We start from the raw sequence: 12,231 nt of genomic DNA on the forward strand, positions 1-12,231 counted from the left end.
GCCCTGGGGTGTGAGCTTAGGACAGGGGGCCTGCAGAGACTGAGCACCGCTGAGGAAGGGGAGTGGGCAAAGCGGGGGCCGGCGCCTCTGCTGAGAGTCTCCCCTGACCTGGCCCCATTTCCAGGCCCCACTTTTTGACGAGGCTGGACACCGGCAGGCAGACAGCATCTCTGGGCCTGTGTCCTGAGTATGAGGGCCACGCAGCCCATCTGCTCCCAGCAATGTGGGGTGTGGCTGTGGTGCCTTCCGGACCTTGGCGGGGGGCATCTGAAATGGGCATGTGTGTGTCCCCGAGAGAGAAGCGGGGGGCTGTTTTTGTGCAGCAGGTGGAAAGTGGCCATGTACAGTAACCATGGGAGCCTGTGTGTGTGCGCGCTCATGGGTGTGTTTATAAACAGAACAGGCCTGTGTGTCCGGGTGTTTGGCGCCAGGCAGGCCCTTCCACGTGAGAATTCAGGCCCGGCGGGGTGTGGCCCCGTCCCTAGGGATGCGGGGCTGCCGTCTGTCTGTCTGTTTGCACCCGTGTCTCTTTTTTAAGTGGCTGCTATACGGTGAGTGCTCTGTAAACGCATGCGGAATGAGAACCAGCTGAGCGGGTGTCCCAGGGCCTGCTCCCCAGCATCTTGCTTTTTCTAGACGTCCATCCGCCTATTTCCCACTAGTCCATGGTCTTCTGTTCCTCTCAGTCACCAGCCCAGGGCAAGGGACCAACTCGGTTCTCTTGGAACCTTTGGCAAATGAAGGAATTGAACGGAAGCCTACTGCCTGGGGGGGCGGAGGTGGGAGTGATCCTAGGAGAGGAGGCTCCCTGAGGCCCACCCTCTGAGGAGAGTCTGCAGGTGTCGTGTCACCCCAAAGCTCCGGGGAGGGGAAGGGCACGGGCTTTGGAGCCCCATCCCAGCCTTGCCTCCCTGGGCCTAGGGATTTCCGCTTGTAAAGTGGGTATCCGCCTCCCCTGACTGTCCCAGGCCCTGTGGGCCACAGTAGATGCTCGGTGGATGTTTGCTGAATGACTGAGTGTTGGTTGTGAGCACCGACCACATCTCAGAGGCAGCCAGATTCTGGAGCTTGTCCTCGACTCCAGGCACCTGGGTTTCCCCTCCGGGCGCACCTGGTGACCATTCGCTTTGACCGACGCCACAGGGGTTCCCGCGGAGATGGCAGAGCAGCACAGTGCACCGGAGCAGGCTGCGGCCGGCAGGAGCCACGGCGGCCTCGGGGGCGGCTACAAGGTACGGGGTCAGCGGAGGGGCCCGCTCCCGGCCAGGCAGCCTCCCTCCAGAAAGCAGCAGCAGCCCTTCCAGCCAGCCAGCTGGGAGCAGGAGGGCATCTCCCCTCTCTGTCCGCTCCTGCCTCTTCTGTGTCCTCATCTGCACGGGGGACCTGGTCACACCCACGCTGCCGGTGTCGACGGGGCTTTCAGGAGACACAGCGCTGACCCTCCTGCCTGAGCTCGGCCCAGTCCCTGGGCCTCTCTGGACCTCAGCAGCCCCACCTTTAACCTGGGGACAGCACCCACGCTTCTCAGGGAGGGTCAAACGCCGGTGCCATCGCCATGGCCAGCAAACGGAGAAACCCGAGAGCTGGTGTTTGTGGGCTCTCTCCGCCCTTTCTAAGCTATGCCGGGGGCTTTAATAAGGTGGGGTCCCAGGATGGATTGACTAAGGAAGTAAGTGGGGTCTTTGACCAGACGGGGCAACACCAGGAAGGGAAGAGCAGCAAGGAGGCTTGCCTGGCTCTGCGCCTGATTCATGGGTGAATCAGCCTTGCCCTGTGGACCCCCAGCTATCCCCCCACCAGAGAAGGGGGCATCACTGCCAGCCCTTCCTGGCTCCTTTCGGCATCTGTGGGCTTTCCCCTGGCCGCAGCAGTGCTTATGAAGAGCCAGCGGACATTCTGATCCAGGACCTCCACTTGACCTGCTGTGCAGTCCGGGACCCTTTCTGGGCCTCCCTTGACCCTGTGTAAAATGACAGGAGCTGATGTTCCCCAGGGACCCGCTGCAGAGACAGTTAGTGCTTCTAAGCGGGTGAAAGAGGCAAAACCCCCTTCTGCCTTAGCAGCCCCTTCCTCGGGGGCACAGGGGCAGGTGAAGTTCAGCTAGTGCAAACTGGAGTTTTATTTGCTCTGCCCAGGACTTTCAAAACGGAGACATCTCACATTAAGGAAATGACAGATTGTGGCTTCTCGCGAAAAGCATAGAAGGGGTCCCACAGCCCCTCCTGACCACAGCAGCTTCGTTTCGCCACAGTCCTCCCTCCAGTCATTTTGGACCTTTCGCTTTACTCAGTTCTGCCCTGGTTCCGGCCAGACACCCAGCTTGCGGGCCCCTGGTTTAATGGGGATTCCTGGAGGCGTTGCCCTCCGTGGCCACCAGGGGGCAGGGCAAGCCCGCGCCGGCGCTGGCTTCAGGCCGGTTCCAGGCAGAGCTGATGGAGCAGGGGGTGGTACCTGCCTCCAAGGCCCTCCTGGGCGGGACCCGGGCTGGGGTTGGGAGCCCGGCCCGATGGGATGCTGAGGAGGCTGCCCTTCTAGGTGATCGTGTACGAGATGGAGAATTTCCAGGGAAAGCGGTGCGAGCTCACAGCCGAGTGCCCCAACCTGACGGAGAGCCTGCTGGAGAAGGTGGGCTCCATCCAGGTGGAGTCGGGCCCGTGAGTACCCGGACCCCCCGCCCTCCTCCTCGCCCTGAGGCCCCTGGGAGTCGGGAGGGCCAGGAGCAAGCTCTCAGTCTGCTGTGGGGCCTTAGGCAACGCCCTCCCCACATCTGGCCTCAGTCTCCCCACCTGTAAATGGGAGCATTGAACAGTGATTCTCTTGGACTGCCTCCAGCCCTCCATCTCTGGGGTCAGTGACAGAGCACTGTGCAGAGAGGACAGAGGAGGACTCTGGCACCCGGCTCGCTGCCCAGCCAGTGGGGTCTAATACTTTTTAATAATGATGATAGCATCCAAATTCTAATGCGCTTGATATCCTGGAATGGCTTTCCTGGTGGCTCAGGGGTAAAGACTCTGCCTGCCAATGCAGGAGACTCAGGTTCGATCCCTGGGTTGGGAAGACCCCCTGGAGAAGGTAACGGCAACTAGTATTCTTCCTGGGAAATCCCATGGACAGAGGAGCCTGGCAGGCTCGTCTATAGGGTCGCAGAGTCAGGCACAACTTAGTGACTAAACAGCAGCAACAATACCCCTAAATCCTCACGACTGCCCACTTGACAGATGAGGAAACTGAGGCCAAAGTGGCTAACTGTCCTGTCCACGTCCACCCAGCAAGCCGGAGTCCCAGTCAGTTCAGTTCAGTCACTTCAGTCACTCAGTCGTATCCGACTCTTTGCGACCCCATGAACGCCAGGCCTCCCTTATCCATCACCAACTGCTGGAGTTTACCCAAGCCATGTCATTGAGTCGGTGATGCCATCCAACCATCTGCTGGACCCTAACTTCTTCAGATGGAAAATCCAAGCTCTGGTGCTAACCACTTGGGTGAGGTGCTTCACCCTCTGGGCCTCTGTTTTCTCATCTGTCAAATGGGGATAATAAGTGTATGCACTTCAGAGTTTTTGTGAAAATGGACAGAGGGATGTACTAAATGACAGTATAATTGTAATAATAAGAAAAACAATCTAATAGAGGAATTAGAGGAAGAGGAGGGGGAGGAATAAGTGAAGGAGAAAGAGGAGGAGTTGTCGATGGAATCCTTGCTGTGTGCCAGGCCTTGTTCTTTCCCAGGCTGGTTTTCTGGCTCAGAGTCTCAGCTCCTAGTAAGTTCTAGTAACTCCCTCAATACCAGGACTAGGGCTGGAGGAAAGGGGCAGGGTCAAAGGTCAGCAGCGCTTGGGCACCACCCCCTCCCTAGACATGGGTCCTCCCCACCCCAGGGCAGCAGAGATGAGTGACCCAGCCCTCCTTCCTCCTGCAGGTGGCTGGCGTTTGAGCGCAGGGCCTTCCGCGGGGAGCAGTACGTCCTGGAGAAGGGGGACTACCCTCGCTGGGACGCCTGGTCCAACAGTCACCACAGCGACAGCCTCCTGTCCGTCCGCCCCCTGCACATTGTGAGTACAGCCCCTGGAAGCGGGACACGCCGGGGGCTCCGGAGGCAGGCTCCTTTCACGAGCTCAGCAAGGGCTCAGCTGGCATGGACCTGGCCCGGGGGGAGCCCTCGTTATTTCTGATCTGAGTGGTTTTGGGGGGACAAGAGGCTGGCTACAGAATGGGTGCTGGGCTGCGGGTCGGGAGGCCAGGATTCATATCTTGCATTAGCCAGCAGGTCACTGGCATGTCCCTCTGTAGCCTTATTAAAATCAAGAGCCATGTGGTCCAGTTGAACCCATACAGCCTGGTAAACAGCTCCAGAAAGTAACTGCAAATCAGCTCAAGTCTTTCCCCTGTGTTTCTCCAACACCTGAAAGAGGCCCGGTGCCTGGTGGCTCAGTAAAACTTTGCTCTTCCCTCCCACCTGCTGACTCAGGCTCAGGGCTAGCCCCGCCCTTCCTCCTGCTCACAATGACTGATGCTCCTTGGAGGTGGGGATTGGGAGGAGGAAGGCCAGGTAGACCGACTCAGAATCTGCTTTCATAAAGCGGGAATGTTTCTACATGAGTGATTCTGGTCTCCTACCACCTTCTCTGTGCCTCGGTTTCCCTATCTGCTAAATGACGAGGTTTAACCAGACCTGAAAGCCCCTCCTCTCAGCCTCACGGCTCTGTGGCTCTGGAAGTCCTAAGGAGACCAGCTCTGGAAGTCCTAAGGAGACCGGCTCTGGAAGTCCTAAGGAGACCGGCTCTGGAAGTCCTAAGGAGACCGGCTCTGGGGGTGGGCATTACTCTGCGGTGCCTTGAGCCTTTGCTGGAGCCTCCTGGGCGTGGGGGCAACCGGCTCATCCCATGGTCTTGCCCTCCGTGGTCTTGCCCCCAGGATGGCCCGGATCACAAACTGCATCTCTTTGAGAACCCGGCTTTTGGCGGCCGCAAGATGGAGATAGTGGACGATGACGTGCCCAGCCTCTGGGCTCACGGCTTCCAGGACCGCGTGGCGAGCGTCCGGGCCATCAACGGGACGTAAGGGACCCGACCCCTCTCCTGTCCCTGCCCTGTCCTCCAATTCACATGCCTCGGGTTCCAAACGGAATCTCTGATCACGGTTTCCTACATAGCTGACATTTCCGGCTCCCCCGGGTCTGGATGCCCCTCATCCGAGTCAGGGCCCCTACACCAGCCTTGCTCAAAGCCCCCGTGATTTGAATGACCACCTGCTTGCATTCCTGTACCACTGGATTTCCAGGAAGCCTTGACTTAGAGACAGTTGCTTTTTTTTTTTTAACCAAGTGAAATCTGTACCCCTTTACTTGTCTGCATCAAAGTCTTCACTCCTTTTCTGAACTCCCCTAGGCCTTGGAGTTCAGATTTGTTTTCCCCCTTTTCACAGTTTTTGTCCTTCTCACCAGGAGACCCAGCATGTATGTAGGGGTGGCCCGAGTGGTACATAGGAGAACAGGCTCTTCTCCTCCCTCCTTCTAGGCTTGATATCTCTGTTAATGCAATCTTAGGGTCACTCTCCCTTTGTCTAGGCAACTACATCTCACTTGTGGGCTTGTGACATGGGGTTGGGCCTTGAGAGGTGCCGCCTCTACCAGATAATACCATATTCAACAGCTTTTCACTGAGGATCTGTGTGTGTAGGGTATGGGGTCGATAAGAACTGCACAAGTCCCATCATTCGTCCCTTGTGAATGTCACAGTGTAATAGGGAAACAGACAAGGAAACAGTTATTCACAATTCGTAGTGATCAGAACTGTGGACATACAAGGGCTCTGGGGGTCCTGATGAGGCACTTGATTTAGCCTGAGGCAATCAGGAAGGGCTTTCTGGAGGAGGAGATGTCCAACTTGATATGCAAAGGTTGCTATGGAAGAGAGGATGAAATGAGGATGAGGTAAGGAACAGCATTCCAGGCAGAAGGAACAGCATGTGTAAAGATTCAGAGACATTCAGGTTCAGAGAAAGTACACTAAGCCAGGCTGGAGTGTGGGGTATGAAGGAGGAATGAGAGGTAAGGCTAGAGTCTCATTTGTGAGCAGGGCGAGGAGTTTGAATTCATCCCCAGGGCCTCGGGAAGCCAAGGAAGGATTCGGGCAGGTGGAGAGCAGGCTCAGAGGCTGGTTTTGAAAGACTGGGTCTGGCTGGGAGGCGAGAGCCCGGAGGCTTCTCACGCTGACCTCGCCTCCCTGCAGGTGGGTTGGCTACGAGTTCCCGGGCTACCGCGGGCGCCAGTACGTGTTCGAACGGGGCGAGTACCGCCACTGGAACGAGTGGGACGCCAACCAGCCGCAACTGCAGTCCGTGCGCCGCATCCGCGACCAGAAGTGGCACAAGAGAGGCGTGTTCCTCAGCAGCTGAAGGGCGCCCAGGCCCCAGGGGCCCAGGCCCGCCCCGGGGGGCAGCAAAGGCAAGAAGAGGCGGCTCCAGGGCCGGGGTGAGGGCCTGCCGGGCCACCCTTCCCCCGAATCTGCTCAATAAAGCCTGGGGCCGGTCCCCCACCTGCCATGCTCCTCCGCGTCACTGCATGAGGGGGCGGGCCCGGCGTGGGGCCCGGGGTGGGGGTGGGGCAGGTGAGGGAGACTGCGGCTGGAAGGTTCTGAGGGCCCCAGGGGACGGCAGTGAGCTGTGCTCCGTCTCCAAGCCCCCGGTTCTCATCGGGTGAACCCTGGTCTTGTGTCTGTCCGCCTGCGTCTCCATCTGGCAGTCTGTCCGTCCATCCATCCTTCTAGTCTTCCTTCCGGATTTCTGTGTTTCCTTTTGTCCATTGGTTTATCCATCCTTCCTTCCACCCATTCATCTTTCTTTCTGTTCCTGCAGTTCTTCTTCCTTCCATCCATCCTTCCATCTGCTATTCATCCACCTCCTCCCTCCATCCATCTATCCATGCATCCACCCTTGCGGTCACCCTTTCACCCATTAATCCATCCATCCTTCTTCTGGCCCATCCATCTGTCTGTCATCCCCCCTCCATCTCTCTGCCCATCTCTGTTTTCATTAACGTATTCAACAAATGCCAGGCCCTGTTCAAAGCCTGAGGTCACAGCAGAGAACCGAACGAAAGTCCCACCCTCCCCAGAGCTCACCTTCTATGAGACCAAACATAAATGAACAAGTTTGACCATAACGTCAGGAGGTGGCCAAGGTTAAGGACAAGAAATCGGGATTCAAGGATGCAGGGTGATGGGGTGGTGGTCAGAGAACTCCACTCTGAGGTGACATTTGAGCGCAGACCTGAGTGAGCTGTGGGAACGTTCCAGGTGGAAGGAGAACAGGCTTTGCAGCTGAGTGTTGGAGACACAGCAAGGAGGCCAGTGGGTCTGGAATGTGTTAGCTGAGAGACTGGGAGGGGTCAGAGAGGGAGTTAAGGTCGGCGTGTAGGGCTCTACCGACCCTGGCAAACTCTGACTCTTCTCCAGGAGGTGGGAGCCGCGGCGAGTTTGAATGGTCTGCCTTTGGGTTTCACAGGACCGCTCCAGCTGGGGCCCAGAACACACTCAGTGGGGCCGACGGGGAGGCAGGGGGACCGGTTGGGAGGCTCCTGCAGAGATTGGGGTGAGCTGAGATGACATGGTGCCCCGACCGTCTCTCTTCCATGCTCAGTGGCCGCCCCCTGCCCTTCTGCAGCCTCGGTTCGATGGCGGAGCCCCCACCCCACCCCCGACTCCTGACCATCACTGCTCTGAGCCTCAGTGTCTTCATCCGGCCCAAGGGGGTTGCCAGGCAGCGCCCGGTAAACACATGGGTCTCCTCTGACTTCCCTCCCCCCGTGGGAAGAGGAGGGACTGTCTGGTTGGACAGGTGTCAGCTGGCTTCCCGGGGACCAGTCCCCACCCCTCCCACCTCCAGAAGTCACCCCGACTTTGCTCCCCTGTGACACCCAGGGCCCCTCCCAGCCACCTTCAGCCTCCCCATGGCCGAGACAGCTGATGTGGGGGAGGCCCATGGGACCCCAGGAAGACATGAAAAATGGGGTGGTTTTTCAGTTCCTTCAGCCTGCCTGTTGAAAAAAATACACACAGCAGAGAAGTCACCTCAAATTATTTTTTTCAAAAGATATAAATAAAATACATTGCTCTTTATTTGTGGCTGTGCTGGGTCCTCGCTGCTGCGTGGCCTCTTCGCTGGTTGTCGAGGGTGGGCTGCTCTCGGGCTGCAGCGCGTGGCTTCTCGTTGTGCTGGCCCCTCCTGTTGCGGAGCACAGGCTCCAGGGCGCTCGGGCGTCAGCGGCAGTGGCGTGTGGGCCCAGGCGTTGTGGTGCACCGGCTTAGCTGTTCCACGGCATGGGGGAATCTTTCCGAACCAGGGATTGAACCCAGGTCTTCTGCATTGGCGGGCTGATTCTTCACCACCGAGCCACCAGGGAAGCCCCCTCAAATGGGCTTTTTACTTTGGTTCAGTCCTCTGAGAGGCCCGGGAAGCACAGGCAGGGACAGCCAAGGGCCGAGGTCACACAGCCCCGCGAGCTGCAGGGCTGGGATTTGACCCCACGCTGCATCCTCCTTAAAGGCTGCTCTTCATTCCAACCAAGACTCAAATTCCACGGTGCACGCACGGGCAGGGCATGAACAGGACAGCATAACAAGAGCATCCCTCAGTGACTAAAGGTCAAGGTTCGGAACCAGGAAACCATTTTGCTTAATTGAGAGGCCTTGTAGACTACTGGTTGGAGGCGCGGTGACCCAGGTGGGCCTTTGATCCACATCACTTAGTTCCTTCTGAGGCTCCATCATCTACTGTGTGCCTGTGGGCAAGTCACTTAACCTCTCTGTGCTGCCGTCACCTCTCTGTAATGTGCAGTTAATAACACTATTTATCTAGGTTGCTTTGAGTACGTGCATAAGTTTAATTTGCAGAGAGGGATGAGAACAGTAGATAAAGTGTGGGCTCCAAAAGTATTCACCCTCCTCCTTCGTATCTTTAAAAATGATGAGCCTAGAGATGGGCTCTGTGGTTGTATGATCCGGAGAGATGTCTCAGTGATGCAGTGATGGAGGTTCATCCTAAGGATGCCAGTGCAAGCGAGAGAATGAGGGAACTAGGCTCCGTGGCCAAGCACGTGGAATCCAAATAGTGGCAAGACTTCATGGGGAGAACGGGACCTGGGGAGGAGCAGGACTCAGGAGACAGGACTGGGCTGAAGCCCAAGGATTCCTGAGTGCTGGGCAGCAGACTTTGTGGGCATCCTTCCTCCACAGGCCCACCAGGAGCAAGCCTCGACGAATGCACTCCCCATGCCAGGTTCTCTGGGGTCCTCCTGCCACTTCCTGCTGCCAGCTGCCCCCTGCCCCCCAGTTTTTACCCTGGATGTCATTTATCTCCCCCTGGATGGTATGTGACTCTCCATACCCCTTAGAACTTGCAGTGGTGGTGTGTGAGGGCTACTTCCAGCTGCCAGCCCCTGCATGCCTGTGTGCCCAGGGGCAGCTGGAATTCTGGGGAATTAACACCTACTAGAAGCAGCCCCCATCCAACAGCTAACAGGAACTGCTGGGTAAATACCCCAGTGGGAACTTGACCAAGCATTCCTCCCCATTTTGGAAAAATCATGGCGCCCCGCGGCCATGTTGCCTGCAGTGTTTGCATCACCAATAAATCACTACTGGGTCAATTCGCATGTCTGGCTGTATTATGTTCAAAAAGATTCTTCCTGGGCATATGAAATTGTCAAACACACATTCAGTTTACTATTACCTTCCAATCCAAACTTGTCCATTGTAAGCAGCACAAATACCTAACTCTTTGTTTATATCATTCTTGTATAACTGTCCAAATCTATTTCTATTGAAATACATATTATTATGTTTCCTTTTATTTATTCCTTTATAGTTAGGACATCTTATTATTAATTCATTCTGAACATTATGCCCATACTTGAATTATAGTTTCAATTTTACTTAGAGAGATGAATGGACTGTCACAAAATAATTGTCATGAGAAGGGAGTGTTGGTGCTGAAAGAGGGGACGAGTTCTCTTGATGTAGGTGGCCTCTGAGGCTCCTTCTGGCTTTGGTTCCTTTTATGTCTAAGGATCAAACTGCGTTTGGGGATACCAGGTCTTCTCCTCTTTGTAGCAACGAAAAGGTGATTTTAACTAAAAATAGAGTAGTCATATGATCCAGCAATCCCACTCCTGGGCATATATCCAGACAAAAAGATACTGTAATTCAAAAAGATACTGCAGTGTTCGCAGCAGCATTATGATTAGTCAAGGCATGGAACCAACCTAAATGTCCATCGACAGATGAATGGATAAAGAAGATGAGGTACATACATGCAATGGAATGCTACTTAGCCATAAAAAAGGATGCAATGATGCTATTTGCAGCAACACAAGTGCAACTAGAACTAACTGGAGTTCTTCAGAAAGAAGAAAGACAAATAATATATGCTATCACATACATGTGGACTCTAAGATATGACACAAATGAATCTGTCTACAAAACAGACTCATGGACATAGAAAACAGACTTGTAGTAGCTGAGGGGGCGGGGGTTGAGGGAGGGCTGGAGTAGGAGGTTGGCGTTAGCAGATGTATGCTTTTATGTGTAGAATGGATACACAACAAGGTCCTGCTGTTAGCACACAGAACTGTAATCCATGTCCTGTGTTAACCATAATGGAAAAGAATATTTTAAAAAAGAAAATATATAACATGTATAACACAGCCTTGTAAATCAACCATACTTCAATTTAAAAAAGCTTAAAAGAAAAAGAAGGTGATTTCAGACTTTCAGCTTCCAGAACTATGAGGCAATACATTTCTGGAAGTCTCTATGTAACATTATTTTTATTGTGATAAAATATTCATAACATGAAATTTACCATTTTAGCCACTTTTAAGTATTTGGTTTAGTGGCATTAAACACATTCACACTCTCTTGCGATCATCATTACCATCCATCTCCAGAAGTGTTTTTCATCTGGCAGAACTGAAACTCTGCACTTACAAAACCATAATTCCCCAGTCCCCCCTCCCTCCAGACCCTGGCAACCACGATCCTACTTTCAGTCTTTAAATTTAACTGCACTAATAATCTCATCTGAGTGGAACCATACTGTATTTGTACCTGACTTCTGTCAGTTAGCATAATGTCTTCAAGTTTCATCTAGGTTGTAGGCTGTGTCAGAATCTCATTCCTTTTCAAGGCTGAATGACATTCTATTGTAAGGCTAGAATTCATTTTGTTGATCCATTCAACTGCCAGTGAGCATTTGGGCTGTTTCCACCTTTTCGCCTTTGTGAGTGATGCTGCATGAACATGGGTGCATTATACTAATACCAGCTGGCATCCCTGCTTTACTTCTCATGGGTGTATTCCCAGAAGTAGAACTGCTGGATCACATAGGAATCCTATGAGGAAGGCATGGCAATCCACTCCAGTATTCTTGCCTGGAGAACCCCATGTACAGAGGAGCCTGGTGGGCTAAGCACATAGGATCGCAAAGAGTTGGACATGACTGAAACAACTTAGCATGCACACACGCATGGAACCCTATGCTTAATTTTTTCAGGAACTGCTGTACTGTTTTCACAGAGGCCGCACCATTTTACATCCCCAAATTCTGTTGTTTCAAACCGCTAGTTTCAGGCCCTTGGTTTTGGTAGTCCAGGAAGCCAAAACAAGTCTCTGCTATGTGTCAGGCACTGGGCTTTGGGAATATGACGGTGTATGGTCAGGCCATTCAAGGTGGCGGTTCTCTTGGGACTTCTCTGGCAGTCCAGTGCTTAGGGCTTTGCCTTCCAATGTGGGGGGTGCGGGGGGGGGGGGGGGGAGTTCAATCCCTGGTTGGGGAGCTAAGATCCTACAGGCCTCACCACCAAAAAACCAAAACAAAACAGAAGCAATAGTGCAACAAATTCAATAAAGACTTTAAAAGTGGCCCACATCAAGAGTCTTACAAAATCAAGGCAAGATGGCTGTTCTCTTGTCCTCTGTACGCCGCCTCCCTTGCTCCACCAGCCCCCGCTTCAGCGGCACCTATACACGAGACCATGCCCATGCCTGCCCTCTGCCCCAGTCAGGGATGGTTCTAATCCTGAGGGCAGAAGGGCTCCAGGGGCTAGTTTATTAAAGGGAAACACCTGGATGGTGATTAACCTGACGGGTCGTGAGGGGCGTGCCCAAGAGGCTGGTTTCCCTGGTAACCAATGAACTCAGGTGACACTGGTTCCTCCAATCAAGGGCAGCTTCTC

The 12,231-nt window shown here is 54.3% G+C and overlaps 1 protein-coding gene across 1 annotated transcript; it reads left to right on the forward strand.

The window, feature by feature from the left end:
- On the forward strand, positions 1-6,535 carry CRYBB3 (crystallin beta B3). The gene is made up of 5 exons (XM_020894372.2): positions 1-1,232; positions 2,536-2,654; positions 3,919-4,051; positions 4,914-5,056; positions 6,230-6,535. Exons 1-5 carry the CDS (start codon positions 1,158-1,160, stop codon positions 6,393-6,395), a joined length of 636 nt encoding a protein of 211 aa, XP_020750031.1. The 5' UTR covers positions 1-1,157; the 3' UTR covers positions 6,396-6,535.
- The last annotated feature ends 5,696 nt before the right edge of the window (positions 6,536-12,231 follow it).

This window comes from Odocoileus virginianus, chromosome 12 (genome assembly GCF_023699985.2).
Source record: "Odocoileus virginianus isolate 20LAN1187 ecotype Illinois chromosome 12, Ovbor_1.2, whole genome shotgun sequence".
Classification (NCBI taxonomy): Eukaryota; Metazoa; Chordata; class Mammalia; order Artiodactyla; family Cervidae; genus Odocoileus; species Odocoileus virginianus.

Coding starts and splice junctions, on each gene's coding strand:
- CRYBB3 (XM_020894372.2), top strand. CDS start 1,158: ATGGCAGAGCAGCACAGTGCACCGGAGCAGGCTGCGGCCGGCAGGAGC. Junction 2,655..3,918: donor ATCCAGGTGGAGTCGGGCCC/GTGAGTACCCGG, acceptor TTCCTCCTGCAG/GTGGCTGGCGTTTGAGCGCA. Junction 5,057..6,229: donor GTCCGGGCCATCAACGGGAC/GTAAGGGACCCG, acceptor GCCTCCCTGCAG/GTGGGTTGGCTACGAGTTCC.